Here is a 27,469-nt window from a genome sequence, read left to right on the forward strand (position 1 = left end):
CCATTCATGGAAGACCATGGACATAGTTCCATGCCAGTCGCTTGTAATTCGTTGATGTGTAAAAACAAAATTCTTTTAGTCTTGTTTATTTGTATCATTTACTCTTCCCGGTAGAAAAGATAGGTTTGAAGGTATGACGGGGGAAGGATTGCTATATCATCGGCAAATTTTGATATGACTGTCTTAAGAGATGTAAGTATATCATGAGTTTAAATTGATCTGATTGTACTGTTCATTTTAGTCCTTACGCGTCTTAACTCTCCTAGAATATATTCCCGAAGTAGTGCTTATTTTTAACTAATGGTTTGATGGATCTGTGGTTTTGGCATCGGTATGCCATAGATTAAGAGCGATACGTCCTGACTGAATTTGCCTGTTGATTGTATAACTTAAACATTATACATATTGCGTGAAATTTTGTACATATAAATTGAATTGTTTACTTTTCTTTTACAACATCAAAACATTGATATTGTCTTGCTTAGATTTCGATTATTAGAAGTTGGCTTCTTTACGAATCGATTTTGTCTATTGCCATCACCACCAATGTCTAAACTACTTTATTAAGCTTTAGGTTTTCGTCAGATCTCAAAGCTTCGTTAAGGGTAAATTTCAACCCTTGGTTTTCCTCTGCCAGGAGAAGGTAGCTCAGCCTGCAGAGATAACCCCACCTCAGCTTCTTCTTTCTGGCATCTGCACAAATTTGTTTCTAATATTTTACTGTTCATTCTAATGCAAATGTTGCGTGGAATACATTCCCAAAGAATGTACCACCAACCAAAGGTTTGACGAACCTGTATGCCGCAAATTCAGTGTTCTCGCCAAATTTGCCTGCTATATCAGCACAACTCCCTCAAGATTCTTAAGCCGTTTCAATATCGAATCTATTGTGCAATCACCACCATTGTCTAGACTACTTTATTAATCTTAACGTTTTCATCAGATCCTAAAGCTTCGTTAATGGTAATTTTCAAGCCTTGGTTTTCCTCTACCAGGAGAAAGAAGCTCAGCCTGCATAGACCACCCAACCACTGCTTCTTCTTCTTTCTGGCATCGGCACAGTTTGTTTCTTCTGTTCTATTGTTCTTTCTAATGCAAATATTTGAATACATTCCCAGCCTAGGCTATTTTTATTAGGCTTATTCTTAACCAATGGTTTGAGGAGCCTAGTATGCAGCAATTTCAGTGTCCTCGCTAAATTTGCCTGTTATATAAGCACAACTCCCTCAAGATTTTAAGCCGTTTCAATATCTAATGTCCATTGTGCAATCACCACCATTATCAGGACCACTTCATTAAGATTTAGGTTTCGAGTGTTGTGTTTGTGTTAATTTATTGTAATGAATGTAATTTATTAGCGTGAAAGAAAGGGTTTTGCTTATAATCCCGCCCCGAGGAATATCGAGTACTCTGGGGTGAGTGTATGATGTCCGGAGAGTAAATGTAATTTATTAGCGTGAAACGAAGAGATTGCTTATAACCCCGCCCCGAGGAATATCGAGTATTCTGGAGGAGTGAATGTGACCAGATCTACGTTTGCGGTGATGTGTATATAGGTATTGTATGTTTTGTTTATATTCTGTATTTGACAGCCTGAGGTTCAAACGAGAGACTAGCATTCTAGGATATCAACGATCGAGACGCTTAAAAGGGTGCAGTTCTAAACAAAATACTCGCGAAAGAAGAGAAAAAGAAGGAAAACACGCAGAGGGCCGGCGATGGCCTTAGCTGTTTGTCGGCCCATAAACTTCCTACTTTATTAATTGAAGCTTGGCTTTCCTCTGCCAAGAGAAGGAAGCTCAGCCTGCATAGCCCACCCAACCGGTGCTTCTTCTTCTTTCTGGCATCGGCACTGATTCGTTTCTTCCGTTTTACTGTTCATTCTAACGCAAATGTTGCCTGGACCTGGTCCCAACCTAGTCTACTTTTATTTTATTATGCTTATTTTATCAATTGTCCGATGGAGCCTGGTATGTCGCAAATTCAGTATCCTCACTAAATTTGTCTGTTATATCAGCACAACTCTCTAAAGATTTTCCAATTAATTAATATTATGAAAGGTATTGGTTGAGATAAAAAAGTCAGCGTCACGAGCGGGATTCGAACCCACGACCTTCGGCTAAATACGCCACTACTCTACCACTTGAGCTATCGTGATCGTGAGGTTAAGATGGGAAGTTAGTGTCCGAGCGGATCGAGATCAATCGATAGCTCAAGTGTTAGAGTAGCGGCGTATTTAGCCGAAGTATTGTAGGTTCGAATCTCGCTCGCGACGCTGACTTTTTTATATCAACCAATACCTTTCATAAATATTAATTCATTGAAAAATGTTAATAGGTCAATCGGACCACGAACTGTAATGGATCTCTTAAGATTCTTAAGCCGTTTCAATATCAGAGAAATTTATTCATTACGAATTTGCGTGGTGATGAATACGGTCGACTACCATCACTTTAGTCCACCTATCCTTATTTCTTTAGTCATATTTCCCTCTGTAACTGATGTGAACATAGACTGACCTGAGAGACGATCAAGCTTCACGTCCCAAGACAAATTTACAACAACGGCAATGGCACGACTCAATTTAAAAATAATACTGTTAGCTTCAATAGACAAAGTTGATCAAGTACCTGTAGAGCATGCAACATGCCATGTATTTGCCGTGTCTTGGATCGCATTTGACCATCTGGTTTGCCGGTTCGAAGCAGGCGTTCGTAATTTCGGCCACTGTCATCTGCTCGTGGTAAGCCTTCTCGGCCGAAATGACCGGAGCGTATGTCGCCAAGGGGAAATGGATCCTTGGATAAGGTACGAGATTCGTCTAAAACAGAATTTTGACTTAAAACAACAATCGAAAGAAATTTCTAACATTTACTGACCTGGAATTCCGTCAGGTCGACGTTCAAAGCCCCGTCGAACCGGAGGGACGCGGTGATGGACGATACGATCTGGCCAATAAGACGGTTTAAGTTGGTATAAGTCGGTCTTTCGATGTCCAAATTCCTTCTGCAGATGTCGTAAATAGCTTCGTTGTCGACCATAAAAGCACAATCTGAGTGCTCGAGGGTGGTGTGAGTAGTAAGAATGGAGTTATAAGGTTCAACTACAGCAGTAGATACCTAGAAAAAAGATGCTCAGTCTTTAAAAATTGTAAAATATTTTACTAAAACTATAATATAAACATATAAATCAATGATCTAGATCTACTAAAGTTGGTGGTGATAATGATGATTATTGGACAAATTTTGTACTCCTATTTTTATATTTGTACGAGAGATCCAATTTATTTTTAGATCAACATGGCATAATCTGCCAATTGAAGGTATGAAAAGTTTGAACTCAAATAGTATTTTTTATGCCACAACAGTGCCATTTTACCATGACATTCCTCATAAGTACCTCATTTATTATACAAATACGCCCTAATTTCAGAAGAACCAAAAACAGCTAAAGCCGTTATGTCAGGACTAATAATCTCTCTACAGATACCTTTTATGATGTGATGGTCGCCTACAATTTACTTATGTTTCAACTGCAGGCAGTCATCCCTACTATGTCAATCCTGACACGTTCTAAAGAACAGCCGGTGAACAATCAGTAACCTGATATTTAAGCAGAGGGTCAAATCTGATCAACGATTTGAGACTAACACAAATGGAGTAAACAGCCAACAGATGATCCTTCTTCATTGAGTACTAAAGCAAAACGGTTTTCAAGCAGCTAACAAGTCGGTAGATGCCCCTGATTGTACAATCCGTACCAGTACTTCTACAACCATCTGGCACAAGGACATCCACCACGGGCTCTCATCGCCTTCTCAGGTCTACCACAGGACCAGCCACTAAACTATCCTCTTTGATTTGGTGTTTTTGAGATGCGTTCTTTAGCTTAGGTGAATAGAACAATATCAGCATTTAAGACAGTGAAAAGCCGAAACACATCTGTAGACCAAAACAGGAAGGAAACCACTACTTTAAAGTATGGCTGTCTTTAAGTTCAAGTTATGAGTATTCAGCACCTTGGCTCAGCCTGTAGAAATGGTCAGAAAGGAAAAATTTTAGTGCTAGATTAAGCAGATTATAAGCTTGAGCTTACTCAACACGCCAGTATTCCATCCACGAAACCGCCAAACAGAATGAATAGAACTAAGCAAAAGTTTGAGCCGGAATATTTTTGAGCACCAACAGGCCAGTATGAGTACCTTGAGTACGTTTGAGGAAAATCAAGTAAAGAGTACTAAGTAAAGGGTTGAGAGAAGAATATGCTTGAGGACGTGCAACAGGTCAAGATGCTCCTACCTTGGAGTAGCCTTTACAGATTGAAGCTCAAAGTTTCAGAACATTCCCAAGCCACATCGACTAGAGGACGGGCGTGGAAGTCTTCAATGTTTATACGACGCCCTAGCAAGCGGTTATTCTTCCGGCCCGGCATATGAGGTAAAAGGCGGAAAAGAGGGTGTTGAATTTGTACAACGGCCAGGACAATAGGCCTATAGACCGTGCTCCCCCGGGTCCTCATCCCGCAGGCAGAAGAAATTCAACAATTTAACAAATAAAATATCTCTCCATGAAGTTTAAAAGAGTACTTCAGTATCCCATGTAAGCTAATCTTCTATTTGAATGATTAATAGTACATTTGATATGGCAGTCGCAGAGGAAACTTGATTTGTGACTGGAAACCATTGGCGTACCGTTTGGTTAAAGCACTAAACCCAACAAAAATTGGAAATAACAGTCAGTAATCTGAAAAATTGCCAGGGTTAGTTCTAGGTTAGGTGAATTTAAAGATCTTGATTCTTCGTACCTGTGGGGCAGGATAGATAGAGAATTCGAGTTTGCTCTTCTTTCCATAGTCGACGGAGAGCCGCTCCATGAGCAAGGACGTGAACCCAGAGCCGGTTCCACCTCCGAAGGAGTGGAAGACGAGGAAGCCCTGAAGTCCGGTGCACTGGTCGGCAAGCTTCCTGATCCGGTCCAGGACAATGTCGACGATTTCCTTTCCTGAAATGACAATTTATAGTTTATATCTGACCTAATTACATCAAACCACCTAAAAATCTCTCCACTAAGAGTACTGGACTGATGGACATGATCACCGTACTGTCTGTGTACCAGATTTACGTTTAGTTCATGCGTGTCAGGATTGACGCCATCTTCAACTAGTTCATTGTTAACCAGTTCAACATGTGTTCTTTGACTTTTACGCTAACAAACACTGTAATTTTTGGCTTTTAAAAGTACTAAACATACTAAATAAAATTGTTGTCTGTTAAAATCCCATGACGGTTTGAAATATAGACAGTCATCGTCCTGATGTAACCGAGTGTTCCGGATTTAATTAATTTTCCACTACTTTCACTACTGCAAAACTGTTTTTGTAGGAAACCGAGAAAAAACAATTATCAAGCCATTTTAAAATAATAAATTAGATTAAGTGCGTATTTTTACCAATGGTGTAGTGTCCTCTGGCGTAGTTGTTGGCAGCATCCTCTTTTCCGGTGATGAGCTGTTCAGGATGGAACAGCTGACGGTAAGTGCCAGTCCTCACCTCGTCTGCAATCATAAACAACGCCATTGTATACGTTGTTAGAAACTTATCCCATACATCATCAATAAACTTAAAGAACAAGCATTAACTTATGTGAACCTTTATAAATATATCGTTCCTCCTTACAGTTAGTTGTTTTCAACGATCCGAATTTCAAGCTTATAGGTTGATCCTCATCATCAGGTTGAAGGGAAGAAAAAATAAATGTTTGAATTATTCAACCTGATGATGAGCTATAAACTAAAGATTATTATCGTTGTAAAAAGATTGAACAACACACTCACCCCACCAGTTATTATTTCAATCAATTTAAATTATGTTCAAAAAGTGTTCTTTTTTACGGAGTAAAGGACTGTAAGTTTAAGAGTTTACCTAGTTAAAGTTTAACGTCCTGAAATCATTGAAAATAAGATTCATTTACTTTTCAACAATAAATATCCAGCACTGATAATCAACCTGCATTACTGTTATCACAATTTGTTAAAATAGAATCTTTTTCGTCTATAACGTACTTAGCTGCTTCGGGTGTGCATCAAGGCACAATTCTTGGACCGTTTTATTTTTTGTTCATAAGGAATATTTACTATCCCGTGAAGATTTTAGTATGCAATAGTGCTCAGCGGAGTATAAGTTTGTCCTTGTACAACAGACCAGGATGCCACTACCTTGGAGTTCACCTGCCTTTAAAGGTTGAAGCTCAGAATATGCAGCACTTTACCTCACCCAAAAAAACCGCTAGAGAGATTGGCTAGATCGAAGTAAAGGTTTGGGGTGTGCATAATGAATAAGTTCCTAGTTGTACAACAGACCAGGATGCCACTACCTTGGAATTCACCTGCCTTTACAGGTTGAATCTCTGAGAATTTAGCACTGTCTCACCTTGAATAAACAGCCAGATTTGTTGTACTTCCTAAAGTTTCGAAAGGATTATACGTTTGAGCATGTGCACCAGGCCGTGAAAACCATCACGTTGGAATTCACCCACCTTTACTGGTTGAATCTCATATTATTTCCCACCTTGCCTCACCTCTGAAGAAACGTTCAGAAAGATGGTACTAGTATTAAATAAAGGGTGAAGAAGTGGATAAGCTTCAGGTCGTACAGTAGGCTGGATTTCCACGTAGGCTTAGAATACATCTGCCATTATATGTTGAAGGTCTGATTTTCAACACTTTCAGTATTCAGCAGACTTGACTGTAAAATTTGTTTTTCCTTTTAAATAATAAATATTAGGTTAGATTCTCTCTGACAGAATGCCATAACCTGATAGCTTATCGACTCCTGTAAATGGTTTTTATCATCAATGACCGTTTGACTTAAGCCAAGAAAGGTAAAGAATATTAGGAACAGTTTATGTCATAAGTTAAAGTACTGCAAGTTTGCACTATCGTATAAAAATGGCTTGGTGCTTGTTTAAATAAATAAAAAGAGGACCTATTTCAACAGCATTTTGGTTAGCAATGTCACGCTTGTTATTTCATTTCAATTAATTAACCCAACGGTCTAAAAATCTCCTCATTGCTTTATTACACTGCATTAACAGTTAATGTAAAGGATTATCTATGAAATAGTTTTGTAGAAGGGTTTTCGTGTCCACATGAAGGGCTGAAACGCCATTGTATTCAAACTTCCTTCATGGCCTGATTTTTCTAATATAAAAATCAATAAAGTATTTTATTCCCTGGCGTTGTCATTATTCAATATGTCAATATTTGACGCCATTGCAATACTAAATTCAATTCTGGTTTTTTGGACGTCCAATCACTTTATATCGACGATTAGAGTAGGATGAAATCATCACCTGTAATACACTCCTCTTTTAAGATCTCCCATAAATAAACGAAATTACTTCTTTCAATTAATTAACATTTTTATGTAAGGTTTTGGTTGAAATGAAAAAGTTAGTCTCATGAGCGGGATTCGAACCCACGAACCCCACGCCCAGCCGACGCTCAATACGCCCCTACTCTAACCATTTGAGCTATTGTGACTGTGTGTAGTGTTTAGAGCAGGGACGTATTGAGCCGAAGGTCGTAGGTTCGAATCCCGCTCGTGACACTAACTTTTTCATTTCGACCAAAACCTTAGAGAAAAAGTCCTAATTAATTATTGTCGGAATCTCAGCAGTTTCGGAGTTACTCCCTTTTTCTGATTTTCATGAACTTGTTTAAAAAAAACAATAACTCCAAAACTAAACGGTTTTGAACAAATCCGTTGATAACATTGAAATTTTTTTTCAAGTTGAAAAACTTACTATGGTGGTTTTGAACTACTATTTCCAAACCTAGAGACCGGCAAATTTCAGAAAACGTACTCCATGTAATATCCTTTTTAGTGATGAAGAAACTGATGGAGGAATGGAAAAAATCGTGACTGACGGATTGATAAAGAGGAAAATTTAAAAAAAACTTACGGAAATTTTTTTTATTATTAATCTTTCCACCTTACCAATCTTTCAACCACGGTTTTTTTCCTTCATCAATTTCTTCATCTTTGAAAAAAGTAATTAAAAAAGCAATTGCACTACTGAAAAGGATATTAAATGGAGTAAGTTTCCTGAAATTTGCTGGTCTCTAGGTTCGGAAATAGTAGTTTTGAATCACCATAGTGAGTTTATCAACTTTAGAAAAAAAAAAATTTTTCGAAGTACTCGCTACTAAAACGCTTATTTCACCAACCTTTACAAGTTTAGTATTGATCACATCTTATTGAAAATTTAACGTAGCTTTCAATGATATCAACAGATTTGTCAAAAACCGTTTAACTTTGTAGTTATCATTGTTTATTTGAAGCAATGTCGTGAAATCTTAAAAAATCAGAAAAAGGGGAATAACTCCGAAACTGTTGAGATTCGAACCATAGTCAATTAGGACTTTTTGGTTCCATTTTGAATGTAGAATCTACTGGCAAAGTTTGTAACACGAGTAGCCGAATACCTTGTACATTCTTAAGCGTCTGGAATGACTTACCTACGACAGTTGGTTCCAGGTCGACGAAAACAGCCCTAGGAACGTGTTTTCCGGAGCCGGTCTCTGAGAAGAAAGTGTTGAAGGAGTCGTCGCCACCGCCGATCGTCTTGTCGGACGGCATCTGCCCATCGGGTTGGATCCCGTGCTCCAAGCAGTAAAGCTCCCAGCAGGCGTTGCCGATTTGGACGCCAGCTTGGCCGATGTGCACTGAGATACATTCACGCTGCGCAAAACAAATAAAAATACAATTAGGTACAATTAAAGGTCATTGGGTTAATTCAGAAGTATTTGTAGTGAAGGTATGAGATTTTCATAATTAAACATTGACAAAGGATAATTACATTTTCCATCGGCAAGAAAAAAGTGTTAATTCTTTTGTAACACAAACATTTTTTTACATTTTAATATGGAAGTAATAAAAACGCGTCGAACCATTGAAGAATCATCCCTTCGTCGGCCACGGTGTTGTCTCTTGACGTCTTTTCACTTAAACTGGGTGAAATCGGGTCTCTTTCTCATTTTACGACAATTTTCAAAACGCATGAATTCATGTGTTCAACTTCAAAATATATGAAAAAAACGAAACTTCAGAAGAAAAGAACTAATGCGGCCTAATTGTGATAAATTAAGCTATTAAGGTAAAAACAATTTTCTACTATAATAGGTCAATTTAAGCATTTGTCTGACAATTAAGAACAATTCTATGTCTCAAATAACAATCAATATTCAAACAATTTTTCCCATTTATACGTCCATTCCGTTATCATAACATTTCAACAAGTTTACATAAATATTTCTAAAAAGGCCTTTTTCCTTCACAGCTCACAATCTATGGTCATTTTAAATTAAAAATGACAGCTTTTTTATATAATACAATTATTCAATATTCTACAGTTCTGTATTCTTTAAGAGGCTCGAAGACGATTTGATGTCTTTAATATAGGTGATGAATATGTAAAATAGTGTAGGAACCAGCACGAAGCCCTGAGAAACGCTAGATCCAATGTTTCCTAACTGAAGTGCTTGAATTTCTAGTACCTAGACCTAAAATGGTCACACATATGTTAATAAAGAAATGCTTCAATCGGAAGATTTTTCCGGAAAATTGGTGGCGAAGTATCATCACAAGGGATTTCTTTTTAATTTAAACTTAGGGACGTCAGTGGCTGCAACGGTTTAGGCGTTGACTCGGCGGTCATTACTGTAAGATAAAGGTCCCGGATTCGAATCCGACATACTTAAATTTTTTTTTTCAAAAACACCTCGAGAATTGATATAACCTTATTGATTTTGAAGCTTATTGTTCTTGCAAAAAGTTTTAAATAAAAATTCAAATTTGACCCCCGTCCCTAAAAACGCTAAAAATGCAATAAAAAAAACATGATTCAAAGTAAGTAGTAGAGTTGGTGGACCAGAGGCTCCAGTCATGAGGAGGGATTCACGGATTATCCTCGCCCAAAAGGACATGCCAAGGAAGAACGACACACGTACACTTACTTTCGGGCCAAATGTCAAATGACAGCCAATTATGTGTCCATTATGTATAGAAAGGTTTCCCGATGTATTTCACGTAGTAGAAGAGTTCAATTCTTTGGCTCTTCAAAGAGATCGTGTAGGAATTCGATATGCCAATTTTTCTGGAGCTATGAGTTCCCTGTTCCGATTCTTGAAGGAAACAGGGTTGTTTTATTGTATATAATACTGATATTTTTGTGCTCCCTGGTGTATATCGAAAGTGAATGTATTTATTAGCGTGAATGTGTCGTTTGAATATTGAGTACTGCACCCCCTGAATGGGATGTAAATAAGAAAGATTGTATTTAAGAGTGCCTGAGTGTGTGAATGGGTTTCGATTTGGGAACTTGGATGCATTGGGCGCCGAATTGACCTAGCTGTTGACACCATCAGCACCTGGAGCACAACCTGGCTGGTCAGATAAGACCAAGGTCCGATCCCCGGATTGCCGGGGATGATTCTCGAGGCCTGCCGGTCATTTATTGTAAATTACAAAGGCCGGAATTTCCGGTGGTCTTTTTTTTTGTATCTTTTCACTATTCTTGCAATGAAGATTATTTTATTATTATTTTTAAAAAATATTAAGGATATTTAATTAAGAGTTTCACCTGATAGGTTAGGAAAATTATAATGCAATCCAAGTTGTAGGTTAATTAAAGTTTTCTCTTTTTTTATTATTATTTATGTGAATTCTACATACAAGATTATTAATAAGAAGGTGTAAAAAAATAAAAAAGAGCTGTATTGAGCTTCTGTTTTTTGATATAGGATATAATTAACACAAAACTTATATTATTAACTACGACTCATTTTCTACATTACATTTTCAGTTTGATCATGATCATCAAAATCATGGAGTTTAATATTTATTTTTCTCATCAACGAACATGGGCCATTTATGACAGGGCTGGCAGTAATCGCCGAGTTTTATTAATGATGTTGTTTATAATTGTTTAAATCATACTAAAAACAATTTGTTAAATAAGAAATCATAACAGTTGTAATTAACGGTGAAGTTGAAGTTGAAGTTGAAACTAAGATACCAATTCGACTCGGATTATTATTTCAGGCACGAGAAGCCCAGCAGACCATAGTCGTTTCCACGGTTTGCTTAAAACCACGGTTAACTGTCATGGGGTCACGGATTCCCATGGTGTATTTCTTTCTCTCCATTCAAAAAAAAATTATCTTATAAAAGATTTAAGACCTCGAAAGATTAGCGCTTTCAAATAAATACTAAATCACAGTTCTGGATTATTTTACGGACCGTACCCTCATTAGAAGAGGTTTTGACTTATCTACATTCCAGCGACTAGATCTTCAAGGCAAAATTGAGGGCGATAATTGTTCGTGAGCTCATCACTGCTAGGAAGGATGTGCAATTAGATTCTTCATGAACATTTTCTGCCACTGAAACAGTTTTGTACAACATGAAATTATTAGTTCTTTAACGAACTAGAAAAGAACACGAGTGAACATACGCAAATTTTTGGCCAGTTATCTTCAGAGACAGAATACTAACTAAATTTATTAGTAAATTCCATAATCACTCCCATACCTAAATTCCATAAACCTCCCCCAGACCAAAAATCTTCTTTCAGTAATGCTAAAAGCCCTTGAAAGACTTCTTTTAAAAAGCTTACGCAATTTAAAAATTTTTAGTCAATATATTTTAAATAAATATGTTCGTCCAGCAAATTGAAAACAATACCACAGTGAAAAGCCGCCCATTTCCTGAAAATCTTCCGACTGAAGCATTTCCTCATCTATCTGGTATAATCAACCGAATACATATATATATATNTATATATATATATGAACATTTTAGATTGATGTGTTAAGAGTTGAGTCGTACTTGAAGCGGGGGTTGCCCAGGGCTTCGCGCTGGGTACTACACTATTTAACATATTCATTACCAACATTAAAGACACACGCCGGTCTAGATTTATATAATGTCATTCCTTCAAATGAATCCGGTTTCCTTCATTCCAAAATTCAGCAATTTTTCTTGGTTTGTGACACTATTTTTTTCTGCTTTGGAGATCAGAGAATTACGCTGGGGTGCATCAAAAGTCACAAGATTTTGACATGATCTGGTGGGGAGTTCTCTTCAAACTAAGGGAATTCCCATCCATTCCTTATTTACAAATTCTACCTTCCTCCTTACCTGAGGAACTGAGCACCTTTTAAATTATTGGCCCAGTTAATTTAATTCCGAGAAGTCCACACCAAACGTTGATACTGTAAACCATCTGATGATGACAAGCGTACGAAATTCTCAGATTTTCTTCTGCCCACGTTCGAAAATTTCAAAATTAAGTCTGCAATTAGAGGCGAACTTGGATTCATCAGCACATAAAAAGGAACACCTCTCATAGGCAGAGTCCCGAATTCCCTGGACAAGATGAGAGCGATACGGCTTAAAATTGTAAGTCCGGAGCACATTTCTAATTTTACTTTTTGAAAAACGTAAAACCCTTACAACATTTTGGAGTAAGGAATTCGGATTTTCGCGAACATACAGAAAAACTAATTAACATTTTTATGTAAGGTTTTGGATGAAATGAAAAAGCTAGTGCCACGAGCGGGATTCGAACCCAAGACCTTCCGCTAAATACGCCGCTGCTCTACCACCGTCACGATAGCTCAAGCGGCGTATTTAGCCGAAGGTCGTGGGTTCGAATCCCGCTTGTGACACTAGCTTTTTCATTTCAACCAAAACCTTACATAAAAAGATTAATTAATTGAATGAAGTAATTTGATCAATAGACCACTAAATATTTAATACAGTAAAACGTGTAGAGATTAGTGACCGTTAATCGATAGTTATTCAGATATCGTGAGATGCGGTCGGGTGTGATGTAGGTTCAGAAAAACATTTCCAACGTTTCGATCATTTATTGAGATCATCTTCAGGGCCTGGAATTTATAAACAATGTTTACATTTAACAAATGCATTTAGGATGTGGAAAAGTGAATTTATACAATGCAAAATATATTTTATATTTAAACAAAGTATTTCTACTCACTCAAAGTGTTTGTCTTCTACATGTAATTGTGCCATCATCGCGTGTCGTGTTGAGAGTGCCAGTGAGATTTTGCTGTTTTATGTTTATATATGTTTGGTTTTGAAGGGGTGGGGAAGGAAGTCGGAATATAAAAGACAATTTTGTGTAAGGCGTCGGCTTCTTTGAAGTGAAAAAAGCCGACAAAGGGGAACAATGTGTTGGTAATTGTTCGGCCAGATCATCCTTTCAGGATTATATATAGAAAGGGGGTAAATAGGAAAAGGAAAGCTAAATTTTTGGAAAATTAGACTATGTGAAAAGTATTTGATGTGTGGAATGTAATGTAATGATGTATGTATGTTATTTATATTGTATTTGATTAATGATATTGTCGTAGCTGCGACACAATTACACAGATGACAAACACTTTGAGTGAGTAGAAATACTTTGATTGAATATATAAAAAATATATTTTGCATTGTATAAAATCACTTTTCCACATCCAAAATGTAATTGTTATATGTAAACAATGTTTGTAAATCCCAGGCCCTGAAGATGATCTCAATAAAGATCGAAACGTTGGCACGATAAAGAAAATGTTTTTCTGAAACCTACATCACACCTGACCGCATCTCACGATATCTGAATAAATACAGTAAAACATTCAGCTCCTCGTCGAAATTACGCTGCCGGTTTCTTTTTGCCATAACTTTGTCATTTTATGTCCAATTCAAAATCCGATTGCACCATCGTTTCCAGCGTAAAAATCCTTTAAAATAATCTGTCAGGATGTATAGGGTCGTACTTAAAATTTTGAAGCTGAACAGGACCTAAGATAGCCTGTATAAATTTTCTCCAAAAAAGATAAAAATTTAAAACTACACTAAAAAATTTAAACACGTATTTTTTTGAGAGAGTCATTTGTTTAAGGAACTTCTGCCGGACCATCTAAACAGGACATCCAGTACAGTAGCAATAAGACGTAAAATTGGTTTAACCTCTCATTTCCATTTTATTCGTTCTATCCTTAAGATCATAGAATTCACGCTAATTTGTTTACAACACTGTTAAATAAAAAAGTAAATAAAATTTCTAAAGTTTGACTGTTTTAATTCCATGTTCTAGCGGGGTTGTATGAAGCAATAAATTGGATTTTCATAACAACTTTTAAAAAATAATATGTACCACCCATAATCACTTCAGGAATTTCCTTTTCGGTCAAATTCTACAGTCATTATCGACAAAAAAGTATAGAGGAAGTCTGTCATCAAGATTCTGAAATAGTTTGGACTGTCTGCGCGATAAAGGGTTATCAAAAACCCCCTCTTCCGGTTTCGAGAAGAACGTTCTTGTCATTAGAACGTTTTGGAGGAAAAACTTTTACGTTTAGGAAAAAATTTTACAAAGCATGTTGCATGTTCAGTCAATTATTGGGACGTTTATAAATATTAATTTAGTGATAATTTATAAATGTTTTGACGCAATGGTCAAGACGATATGCCTGGAATGTCGGTCTTATTTCCAAGTTCTTTGAACCGGGCCGCTCAATCTGCCTTCATGCTCACGTACAGCGATTATTGTGAATTCCGGCTCAGAATTACAAACTGAACGGCTGTCCTTCTCCGTTGATCTTTTATTGAAAAGTTGAAGGAATTGTTTCCGACTTATTTGAAACGTCTCGTCCATGATTTTAGTCGCGACTGCTCTGGCGCCGAGACAATGGGATGTAGCGGATCTTCGAGGGTTTACGTCATCCGAGACCTCTTCAAAAAGCACGTGCCCTCCCAAATAAGTGCATCTAATAGCCGTCTCAATCCGCTATAATTTCACCGCCTGGTCGTATATGAAACCGGCTTCTTGAAAACTAATTGGTATGAAGTACAAATAAGGACAAAATTGTCGGAAATATAAAACACCATACGATTCAAGTCAATTATTTTCAACCAAAAGTATTGAGTTTAAGTTAAATAAAAAGTAATAATTATAGATATGGCTTTTTCCGTTAAATTGACAACCTATTTTACTTCAAATTAACCCCAACTTTAAAGCAATTTAAAAAACTTTGCAGATGCTATGAAATAAAAGCGTGTCAAAAATTACCGTATATTTGCGAATTTAATTTTTTTTAAATTATGCTCAAAAAAGACATGAAATTTTAATTAGAATTAAAATTATATACAAATAAATGATTCTTCTCTTAATTTGAGAATTTTGAAAATTATAAAATTGCTTCTTAAGTAAAATGTAAAAATTACATGAAAATTAATTATAATTGACATTGAATTATAAAATATTTAATAATTATTTTATAAAGTAAGTAATAAAATCTAAAATCAATATTGCATATACAAATTATTTTTTATTTTAAGTCTTGATTTAATAGAAGAATTTCTTTTTAATATTAAGTTGATAAAAGATTTTGATTTGAAAATTTTCGAAAATTATAAAAATTAATTCTTATCTAAAATATCAAAAAAATTAATGATAATTTAAATTAAAAGTTATAAAATATTTAACAATTATTTTATAAAGTAAGTAATAAAATCTAAAATAAATATTTTGTAGACCAATTATTTTTTATTTTAAAAAATCACGAATTAATGGAAGAATTTTTTTTTAATATTAAGGTGACAGATTTTACTTTTAATTGTAATCAATTTTTACACTACTACGAGCTAAATTATTTTATGTTTTTTAGACATATATTATCTTTTTGAACTTCTAATTAACCCTTTTTTAATGTCAAATTCACCTGTTTTAACTTCACAAAAACCTTTTCTCAAATTACTATTTTATAAAGTAATTAATAAAATCTAAAATAAGTACTGCATAGACCAATTATTTTTTTCGTTTTAAAAAGTCGAATTAATACGAGAACTTTTTTAACATGGATTTGATTTCCTTGATTTCATAATTTTTCAGAAAAATATTTGATTTTTTTTTCTTAAGTTGATAAAATATTCTTCTTTTAATTTGAGAAGTTTTAATAATTATAATATCCCTTCTTATCTAAAATAACACATGAAAATTAATTACAATTTAAAATAAAAATTATGAAATATTTAAAAATTATTTTATAAAGTAAGTAATAAACGATTAATAAAAGATAAAATAATCATTTTATAGACCAATTATTTTTTATTTTAAAAAATCTCGAATTAATGGAAGAATTATTTATTTTTTAAGATTAAGTTGACATAAATTTTAATTTTAATCAATTTTCACAGGGTTTCATACTACGAGCCCATTTTTTTTCCGTTTCGATCTTTATTTTTTTTGCAATGAATAAATTCATTTTTTTTCCACATCCTACATGTATTTGTTAAATTTAAACAATGATTGTAAATCCCAGGCCCTGAAGATGATCTCAATAAAGGTCGAAACATTGGCACGATAAAGAAAATGTGTTTCTAAAACCTGCTTCACACCAGATCGCATCTCACGATCTCCGAATAATAAAAACAAATTTTGTTTAAATATCAAATAATTAGGAATACAAATTTTGGTAATTTTTCATTTTAAACCAATTTCAAATTAAACGAAGAATTATTGGTTTATATATTAGATTTTGTATAATTTTTAATTTTAATTATAAGTAATTTTCATATTTTATATATCATGAATATCGTAGGTCATATATTTTTTAAATTCTTAAAACGAAATGATAATTTGGAATTAAAAATAATTATTTTGAAGGAAAAACGGTTAATTTAGATTTAAAAATCGTTAATTCAAAATTAAAATAGGCTAATTTAAAAAAAAAAAGCTAATTTGAATTTAAAAAGCTATATATTGAAAATGTATGGCCATATTTTTTTATACTAAGTTTTTATGTTTACCAATTCATAAGTTGAAGTTATTGAGGGTTAATATCAAATCAAAAAAGGTTAAATTGAAGTTAAAAATGGTTCGTTTGGTACAAAAAGGGTGGATTTGAAATTTAAAAAGGTTTCTTTAGAAATTACAGTAGATTAATTTGACAGGAAAAGCTATAATAATGAGCGTACAGGAATATTTTTTTTATTGTTGTAATTGACAAGCGGATTATTGCAGATAAAAGGTTCCAAAGTAATTATGAAAAAATCTTGGTTTATTACTATTTGAATGATTAATTTGTATGACATATCCTCATCAGTTTACATAGGGAGATTACATCTCTCTTCATATCAAGTAGAGCGTTGCGGAACGCTGAAGAATCAAGACCTATAATTCTCATATTATTTCCGCCTATTGTGCGGTCGATCCTTGGAGTTATGTTATGAGGCATGATTGTGTGTCAGTATTTTTTTAGAACTGAAAGAAACCGAGCTAAAGCAAACAAGAGACATTCAATCCGGTCTTAAATGGGCTGTATCGCAATCATCCAGGCAAAACAATTACCGTAAGCGGAAGATTTTTTTAAATAATTGCCGAGGTTAAGGTTAATTCTTTGATTTGTCCAGTGCCACCACAAATGAACTGGGCACGATCTCGTATGATGGAGGTAAGAAATTGCCTCATCTTTATAAAACTCGGAAACTCGAAATCCATGAAAATTCCAACGATCTGCCGTTCTTGTTGATTGTACATGGTGGTGAAAGCGCCTATTCAAATCGGGAAGAATAGGATCGTTCAGCAGAGTGATTCACCTTTCCTGAATTTTTTTTTTTTCAAACGAATTGTGAATCAACAAGCGTCTTTCCTCAGCCGTGAATAAACGCTCCCCTGGACGGAATCATGAATCATTCAGATTACGAGCCGGTTAATTGCAGAATCGCGGAGTCATTTGAGGTTGGAAACGACAAAAAAAGACTTAAAACTGAGAGAGAATAGGGATGAGCATCGATAAAAAACATCGGTGGTACGACCATCGACTCTTTAGTCTATACACCGATGGTTTTTTAAGTACTCATTACTCAAACCACAAATTATGTTCATATGCGTACATTATTTTTATGTGCCACTTTACAAGCATAAGCTAATTTTTCAAACTTAGCCATTTCTTAACCTTTATTAGGAACTTGATTAATAAATTATGTTTAATTTTTAATTGGAATTATTTTTGCCTTTGGTTTCATATATAGTTGTATATAGTCCCTTTTAAATAAAAGAAGTCTATTGTTAAAGCATTTTGTGCCTGTGTCCCTTGCTTAAAAAAGTAAAACATGTACCGTCGGTGGCCGCAACGGTTTAGGCGTTGACACGGCGCTCATCACTGTAAGGTGAAGGCACCGGGTTCGAATCCAGCGGCCCTGCATTCGAACTCGACATAATTACAAATGGGCTTTTTTTCAAAAACAACGGCACCCCGAGGGTTGATATAATCTCTGTGTTGCGAATCCTCGTTTTAAAAAAATGTATATATCATATTAATTAGAATTAATGTATCCAAATTTTACAATGAAACACGACCGCATCTTCTCCGGAACGCAATTTAAAAAAAACGTAGCTTTAAAGCCAATTTATCCTCTAAGCAATTTCTGTTTTTCCAAATAATCTGTCCAGCTTTGGAAAATAATAGTTCAGAGGGAACAGATGTTCCAGGCAAATAAATTGAACAAATCCTGACAGGTTCTGATAGGTCATTTTCATATCAGAATAATATGGGTCATTCCCTATTCACAAAAGTGGAAATTAGGAAAAACTGAAAAATGTTTGTAAAACATCGTCAGCCCACCATCGATGGTCAAAAACATCGAAAATCGGTCGCCTACTATCGATGTTTTCTGAACTTCGACCATCGATGCTTATCCCTATCTTGAAGTGGACCCGCAGCTTGGGCCTTTCATCCTGGTCTGTCCACAGTGGTTTGGTTTGTTATGACCTAGTCTTGATTTTATCAACTTCGATCCAAAAGAATTACTTGAACCTTAAGATAAGAAATTGGGGTGAACTTGGATTCATCAGTCTTGGATGTATGGAAGGACGTTTTCTTCAGCCTCCCAAATCGAATTTTGTGCAAGGAACTTTAGACACCTGTCATAATCAGAGTCCCGAAGTCCCTGGACAAGATGAGAGCGATACGGCTTAAAATTCTAAATCAGGAGTACATATCTAATTTTATTTTTTGAAACATCTAAAACCCTTCCGACATTCTGGAGAGGAATTCGGATTTTCGCGAACATACTGTAAAGTATTTAGCTCCTCGTCGAAATTAAGCTGCCAGTTTCTTTTTGCCACAACTTTGACCAATGTAAAATCCTATTGCACCATTATTTTCAGCGAAAAAATTCCTATAAAATGATGTGTCAGGATGTATAAGGAATATATTTGAAATTTTGAAGTTCAACTGAGCCTGAGATACCCTGTATAATTTGTCTCCAAAAAAATGATATAAATGTCAAACCAGACTAAAAAAATAGCAAAAATTTTTGTTTTGATAGCGACATCGGTTCAAGAGAAATTCAGCCGGCCCATCTAAAAAAGACACCCTATATAGCCAGTATGCCATTTTTTATTTTAGTCACTAAGTTTTGCCTCATGGCCTTCTGGTGGCTATTATTAGTGTGGGTTCCAGGTTAATTTCTTGTCAACGATAATTCCTTGATATTTAACCGTTGCCTTCAACCATTAGATATAAATGGTGACCAAACTATACCAATTCTAGTATATCAGTGTCATCGATACCATCGATGTTTTCTGAACATCGACCATCGAGGCTCATCCCTAAGAGAGAAACATTCCGGACAAATTGCCAATGTTTCCTCGGTCTTTACATTCAAATTGACGTTCCTTAGCCTTTTACCTCATGCCCTTCTGATGGCTATTATTAGTGTGGGTTCCAGGTTAATTTCTTGTCAACGATAATTCCTTGATATTTAGCCGTTGCCTTCATCCATTAGATATAAATGGTGACCAAACTATACCAATTCTAGTATATCGGTGCCATCGATGCCATCGATGTTTTCTGAGGCTCATCCCTAAAAGAGAAACATTCCGGCCAAATGGCCAATGTTTCCTCGGTCTTTACATTCAAATTGACGTTCCTTAGCCAAGTACATTATTACAATTAATAAAGTATTAAACTTTTTATCTGTGAGTTTTTTCATGGAAGTTGCAAATACGCTCCAGGCACGCGATTAACATCGAGAATCGATCTGGCGTGGAAGATGAAACTGAACGAGGACAAATGGAATCAAATCACTTTTCCGTTAAACAAACAGCCCAATAAAACAATCTTTGCCCACTTTATGCGTTAACAGTAAAGTAGTACCAACATCTACATACGTACAATACTTGGGACTATAATTATCAGTAGCTTTCAATTAATTAATCTTTAAGTAAGGTCTTTGTTAAGATAAAGAGTCAGTGTCACGAGCGGGATTCGTACCCACGACCTTCAGCTAAATACGCCGCTGCTCTACCACTTGAGCTATCGTGACTTCCCATCTCAGCCTACCTTTTTCAAATGAAGTGTGATAAATGGCAAAAAGGAGGGAAAATTCTAAAAGGTAGGTTGAGATGGGAAGTTAGTGTCCGAGTGGATCGAAGGTCGTTGGTTCGAATCCCGCTCGTGACACTTGCTTTTTTATCTCAACTTAAAACCTTAATTAATTGATACGCCGCTACTCTACCACTTGAGCTATCGTGACTTCGATCCACTCGGGCACCAACTCCCCATCCCAACCCCACCTTTCGAATTTTCCCTCCTTTTGCCTTTAAACAGTAGACTGACGTGAAATCCTCACACAAGAGTCAAGTGACAAGACTAAATAGACGATTTGGACAACTACGAAGTCTTATAGGACCGAAATCAGACTTGGCGGTAAAAAAAACTAACCTACAAAACATTGCCTATTTAGACATAAAGAATGGAGCTGGGGAATATCACCAAATCATTTAGCGTACAACAATTCAAGCATTCTAAATAAAAGTGTTCAGAAGAATTCTTCGAAAGTTTACTAATTCAATGACCATGGCAAGAACATTTCTTTCATTAGAGAATTGATCCGTTCTCGCTTCCACTAGATTCACTCCAAACTTACAACCTATCCGCTCAAGCCCTACTCCTCTTCCAATCGAAAGAGCATATCGCGTCAAAGTATCATGACCTCGAGACCGCCTCACTTTAACCCGATAACACACAGAGTGCCAACATTGGCTTCTCATAACACGTTTTCTCGGGGTGCAGTACTGACCGCAGGGCTTTGCCAGGGAAATAAAAAAGTTAGGAATGCAGTTAGATAGCCATCTTCTGTGACAGTATAGTTATAAAAATTTAAATTAAAAAAAGTCAATAACCGTTAAACATAAAAGGTTCTTATATTAATAACAAATAATTGAATCAAATAAATCTTATAAATGGTTACAAAGAATTTATGGAGGAAACGAGAACATTTTCTTATGACTGAAAAGTACTTTCAACAATTAAGTGTAAAGTTATTTTTCGATATCCTTTTCATAGACAAGATGTAAAGTATAACGAAACGAACCTTGTTAAATTGAGCATCACCCGACAAGAATTCTACACAAGCAGTTTTTTTTAGTCTTTGAGCAAGTCACACGCTTTTTTTCTTTCTTTTCTTTTCTAATGTTACAAGCGACCGACCGTAACTCCAATCCCGCAGGGCTCCGCGTTAGCCTGCCCCCGTCCTGCTCTTCTGCCTCCTCAATCGTCGGAACTCTCTGCCTTATTGATTGTGCATGCCGCTTTGGCGGCCTTTATGAAATGGCTTGTCATACACTAAAAGCCCTAAACTCATGCGACGTGACGGCAAAAGGGGTTTGGAACTGTATCGAGGCTCTGACGGAAGTCAGCAACACCAATGACCTTGAGATTGATGAGAGGCAATGAAATGGTTGATGTTAGCCAAAGAGGAGGCCAACACGGACTCCCTACGTCCCAAACTCTTCTGTAGCCGAGCAGTTTTCCAGAAAAGAAGATACATCTTAAAATGCAGTCTAGTCATGCATGTAGTCTTCTCGCATATTTTGTTTTAAACTGCACCAATTCTGTATACTTTTACTATCTAATGCACAATGAAATAGTTGTTGTATATCTACCAAATCTGTTGTTTTTTGTGTTTTTTTTTTTGTATTCTGTACATTTCCGAATTTTGGAAGAACATTTTCCATTTATCAATTAATTAAGGTTTTTAGTTGAGATAAAAAAGTCAATGTCACGAGCGAGTTTCGAACCACGACCTTCGGCTTGATACGCCGCTACTCTACCACCTGAGCTATCGTGACTTCTATTCACTCGGACACTAACTTCCAATCTCAATCCCATCTTTTGAATTTTACCTCCTGTTTGCCATTTTTCAATTTATCTGAACTAAAAACCTTAATTAATTGAAAGATATAAATTGGCCAAGCGGACCACGAAAACTAGTGAATTTTCCATTTATATTTCATGTGCTATCATTTCATAAAAGCTCATTCTTTAAAGCTTATTTTTAAATTATGATGTTATAGGTTTAAAGACGTCGTATTAAGTGTAATTGAAAAAGACCTTAATTTTTAAAAAAAATTATAATCTGTAAAACGAGATGTCAGACCCCCAAATTAGAGGAATTCGTGGAGGCGGACCTTCCGTGGACTTTTCGTCGTGAAGGTAATAAAAAATACATAAGATAAATTTAGTAATGGGAAATTAGGAAGGCTACGGCAATAAAAGATTCAGCCACTTCTTTGGCTTTAATTTGCTTAATGAGCCTGATGAAGGGTCCCAGCATCTGTTTCGAGACGTCCGGGGGAAAAAAGGAAAAAATATCTTATGCTCCCGTCAAGTGAGTAATCGTTGAAGTCGTTTGGGAGGGTTCGTAGTAAGAGTAAAATGGAATTATTAATTAATGGATTAGGGTGAGGACATAATTTGAAATTGAATTTAAAGAACCTGGGATTTGGCAAGGTTATTTAGGTCGGGGTGAACAGCATGTTTCCCGATTTCAGACGTAGAAGGATTGTTGTATGAAGGACTTTGTCAGAAAACCGTCTGTTTTTTAATTTTTCGTTTTCCTTAGCAATTTAAATTTTTTCTTACTTTTTTAGACAAAGACACAATTTGTATATATTTTGAAATATTAATCAAAGTTTCACGTTTTTTGACGTTTAATAATTAAGTCTTTGTCTAAAAAAGTAAGAAAAAATGTAAATTGCTAAGGAAAATGAAAAATTAAAAAAAAATTTAAAAGATGGACAGATAACCGTCTGTTTTTTTAATTTTTTCTTAAATTTTTCATTTTCTTTAGCAGTTTATATTTTTTTCTTACTTTTTTAGACAAAGACTCAATTATTAAACATTAAAAAACGTGAAACTTTGATTAATATATCAAAATATATACAAATTGAGTCTTTGTTTAAATAAGTGAGAAAAAATGTAAATTGCTAAGGAAAATGAAAAATTGAAAAAGACGGACAGATAACCGTCTGTTTTTTTAATTTTTCATTTTCCTTAGCAATTTACATTTTTTCTTACTTATTTAGACAGACTCAATTGGTATATATTTTGATATATTAATCAAAGTTTCACATTTTTTGATGTTTAATAATTGAGCCTGTCCAAAAAAGTAAGAAAAAATGTAAATTGCTAAGGAAAATTAAAAATTAAAAAAAGGACAGATAACCGTCTGTTTTTTAATTTTGTTTAATTTTTCATTTTCCTTAGCAACTTACATTTTTTTCTTACTTTTTTAGACAGACTCAATTTGTATATATTTTGATATAGTAATCAAAGTTTCACGTTTTTTAACGTTTAATAAATGAGTCTTTGTTATTATTAAACGTTAAAAAACGTGAAACTGATTAATATATCAAAATATACAAATCAAATGATATTACAAGTGGGCGGAATTTTTTGCCTGTAAGTATAACTGAATTTACTTGACGGTATTGACCCTTCAAAATAAACATCTTCAAAGTCTAGAATCTTCTATTTTTGAAACATATTCTCAGTGATCGGCGGGTCAAATTATGATTGTAATTCCGTTCTAATGCAACGTAGAATTATCGAAGAATGCCCAGTGTAGGCGCAAATCGCGTTAAATTTGCATAAAAGTAATTTCGCCGTGGCATTCAACAGGTAAAAAGCCTTATAACAAATTGATACTTTTTTGTTTGAAATGTTTTGAATAAACATAAAGCTCAGGGTTAATAAGCCAATAAGTTTAGAATATTTAAGGCTGAGTGGAAAAAGATTGCTGAAAATAAAATTGGAGCAAACAGGCCATGATAATAATAACACAATTACTTAATCATAAAACTAGCTAACTGATAGGAAAGTAGCAAAAATCCAACTAGCTTCCAAACTACCTATATAAATGTAAATAATACCGGCCTTAAAAGTAACTGAAAAACCCACCGACGTGACGAACCGATTCTCAAAATCCAGCTTTCACCAAAATTGGCGAGTCGAATTCGAAGGTGTGTACAAACTGTGTAAGAATTTTTTCCTCCTTGTCTTCCAATTTTATTCCTATATACAATTATAAATTTATTACCATATTACTGCATCATTCATCCAAAGATTAATCATTAATAAATCGTAACTCTCGATCGTCCCACTTCTGAAAAACTTTGACCCAAAGACCTCTATATTAATTTATAATCAATAAATCAATTTATCAAGTCAGAATAGTAAATAACTCGCTGTGGCTTCAAAAATTACGAAATTTGTTTTACGGCCACTTTATTATAAATTTAATAGTTTTGATAAGAAAATCAAACTTTAAACTCGGATTAATTTGAAACCATACCTACTATGACCATATTAAGTTCTGTCTGAGCGTGCGTTTTTTTAAATTTGTTAACATATCCATTTATAAACAATCTGCCATTAGTTTGTTTCACTTATTTACAGTGGAAGAACTAAGTATCATCCTTCTTTAAGAAGACAGGAATTCTCCTTGTGAAAATGTTCACTCTGAGGACTGAGCGTTGGTCGAATTTATTTACCCTGGGATCAAAAACATTAATTATGTAAGTGTGGAGAATTGGCCAAGGGCTTGGCGACTGTTACTGCTCGGATAACAAAAAATCAAGTAAGACATCAAAATGTCATGTCTAGGTGTGCATTTGATAAAATCTGGTACCAAATCATCCTTCCTTTCCACATTTTCTTAAGTCCTGTTTAACTGACTGCTGCTTTATAGGCAAGTAGTACTCAAATATCCGGTAAAGTGTGGTGTCTCACAAGGTGCCTTCTTGTATACCATTTATACTGTGGACTTCCCTTTATGACGAGAGAGATTTGGCCTAGTCTATTGATTTGGCACAAACGTCCATTATTTTTTATTACCATATCCATAAAACTGGTGTCTCACAAGGGATCATCATGGTCCTTTCCTATTTTTTACTTTCCTCCACACCCAATAACATCAGTATTTCTGAATCCTATCCAACTGACCGTATTGGGCGTCATTATTACCTACGAGTTTGCAATTTGGTCTTCTAACTTGAATCCTCGAGACTTAGAAATTAAAGTTAAACTGAGCTTAACCTTGCAGATTTTCAAAGGTGAAAATAAAGGAACGAAATACTTACGAAGTAACCAACATCCGGCATATCTGTTATTTATACCTACCTCTAGCTCTTTCTTCTGCACCTTAACCTATCTTTTTACCCTATCAGAGAATACCCTTTGGCACTATGCCTCTGCGTAGAGGCCTTTTTCTTCTCTTGCTGGTTCACTTGGCATATTCGTAGTACCCAAAAAGATGAAGCTGGGTGTTTAGGCCAATTATTTTTTCTGATTCCTCCGACTACCCTGCATTAGAAAACAACACAGTTGCTCTAAGTAAAGTAATTTCTGGCATTCAGGAGGTCTAATACTTTTTCCAAATTAACCTCATATAAAATTTTATGGGCTATGCCAGGATTTGAACGCAGAACCGCTAGCGTGGTGATTACGAATCCGACGCCCTAACCAGTCCTTTGGCCGGTCCCCTTTCTTATGGGGTGCAATTGGAGGCTATGGGGTGCCAAAAGGTAGGTGTTTAGGCCAATTATTGTTTCTGATTCCTCCGACTACCCTGCATTAGAAAATAACTCAGTTGCTCTAAGTAAAGTCATTTCTGGCATACAGGGGATACTTTTTCAAAATTAACCTCATATAAAATTTTATGGGCTATGCCAGGATTTGAACCCAGAACCGCTAGCGTGGTGATTACGAATCCGACGCTCTAACCGGTCCTTCAGCCGGTCCCCTTTTTTATGGGGGGTAATTGGAGGCTATGGGGTGTCAGAAGATAGGTGTGTAGGCCAATTATTTTTCCTGATTCCTCCGACTACCCTGCATTAGAAAACGACTCAGTTGCACTAATAAAGTGAATCAAAGGTGTGAATCGCCTTGAGTAATCTAAGTAGAGAAGTGCATTGATCATGAAATTACTGTCAATAGCTCGTGGCCGTGGTGACTATAGGAAGTCTACAATCGAAAGTCTAAATCTAGTGTGTATTGCCGTTTTAATGTAATTATTAATTTATATTAAAGTATATATCATTTGTAACGTTCTTTGAATGAAATAATATATGGATTTCGTTTGGAAATGCATGTAATATTTTTTCTTTGAATTATTTTAGCTTAGACCTTATAGAATGGTTCTTTTGGTAATCATAGTGACAAGTACTTAGAGGTACTTTTTTCGATCGACCACACCGCACCCCGTGAAATTATAAGCCTAAAGAATGTTCCTCGTCTCCGCGAGCGGCGGCGAGGTGAAAGAACTTGGTTTTGAGTCATTGGTCAGACCTTGGCGGGGCCATTAAGCGTTCATCGAAAACGCAGTCAATGGTTCATTTTTCCAAATCGATTCAACAAAAGCCGGTTGAAACTTATGCAAACCCTCCGATTCCAGGGACGTAACGATCCGGCTTGAAAAATCGATTTTCCTTGTCGCCGACCTGGATAGGAAACTCTCATTGATTGTTTTGTTGATCAGAAAGAGAATCGCTGTCACCGGGTTTATCTGGGGCGAATGTCTTCGATTTCGGATCGGTCTTACCCGCTATGCACCGTGTCGGCCTACTGGCCCCAAATCCGATTAAAGATTACATCCCTGTTTTGCATTTCGTGCCGTCACCGCACGAACACCTGTCATCCCCAGGCCTTTTATCAGCTCCTGGGTGCGATTTGTATTTTCTATATTAACGACCGCCGTATTTACTCTGACTCTGAGGCATTCACAGGATCGCGTGTACTCTGTAAACAGAAAATCGTAAATTATAGCGATTTTAAACTCTTTAGCTCCTTGACGGCGCTTCCGTTGCCCTGGGGTTCATTGCATTTTCAAAACTTCTTGTTAATTATCACTAGTCAATGTAAAATATCTAAATAAGTAAATCAACTAAAGGTATATTTAACATTTTGATAAATGGTTCTTTAAAGAGTCCGGGACAAGGATTCTGGTTGTACTCCTGACAGGGCACTGTCGCCGGATGAGAAAAAGGCGGAGTACAAACAGAATATACAATGTGCAGATACTGCCAGGAAGAAGAAAAGACCGCATGTTTTTG

At 35.6% G+C, this 27,469-nt stretch overlaps 1 protein-coding gene across 1 annotated transcript in view; it reads right to left on the reverse strand.

Annotated features, from left to right (window-relative positions):
• Window positions 1-27,469, reverse strand: part of LOC106674051 (tubulin alpha-1A chain) — a 64,443-nt gene that overhangs the window by 20,028 nt on the left and 16,946 nt on the right. Inside the window, exons 2-6 of the mRNA XM_014406492.1 lie at window positions 8,517-8,739; window positions 5,448-5,552; window positions 4,804-5,000; window positions 2,880-3,119; window positions 2,631-2,821 (exon numbers count right to left, since the gene is read on the reverse strand). Of these exons, the coding sequence (XP_014261978.1) occupies window positions 2,631-2,821; window positions 2,880-3,119; window positions 4,804-5,000; window positions 5,448-5,552; window positions 8,517-8,739 (956 nt within the window). The remainder of the gene's footprint in view (window positions 1-2,630; window positions 2,822-2,879; window positions 3,120-4,803; window positions 5,001-5,447; window positions 5,553-8,516; window positions 8,740-27,469) is intronic.

This window comes from Cimex lectularius, unplaced genomic scaffold (assembly GCF_000648675.2).
Source record: "Cimex lectularius strain Harlan isolate CLEC.00 unplaced genomic scaffold, Clec_2.1 scaffold176, whole genome shotgun sequence".
NCBI classification, from domain to species: domain Eukaryota; kingdom Metazoa; phylum Arthropoda; class Insecta; order Hemiptera; family Cimicidae; genus Cimex; species Cimex lectularius.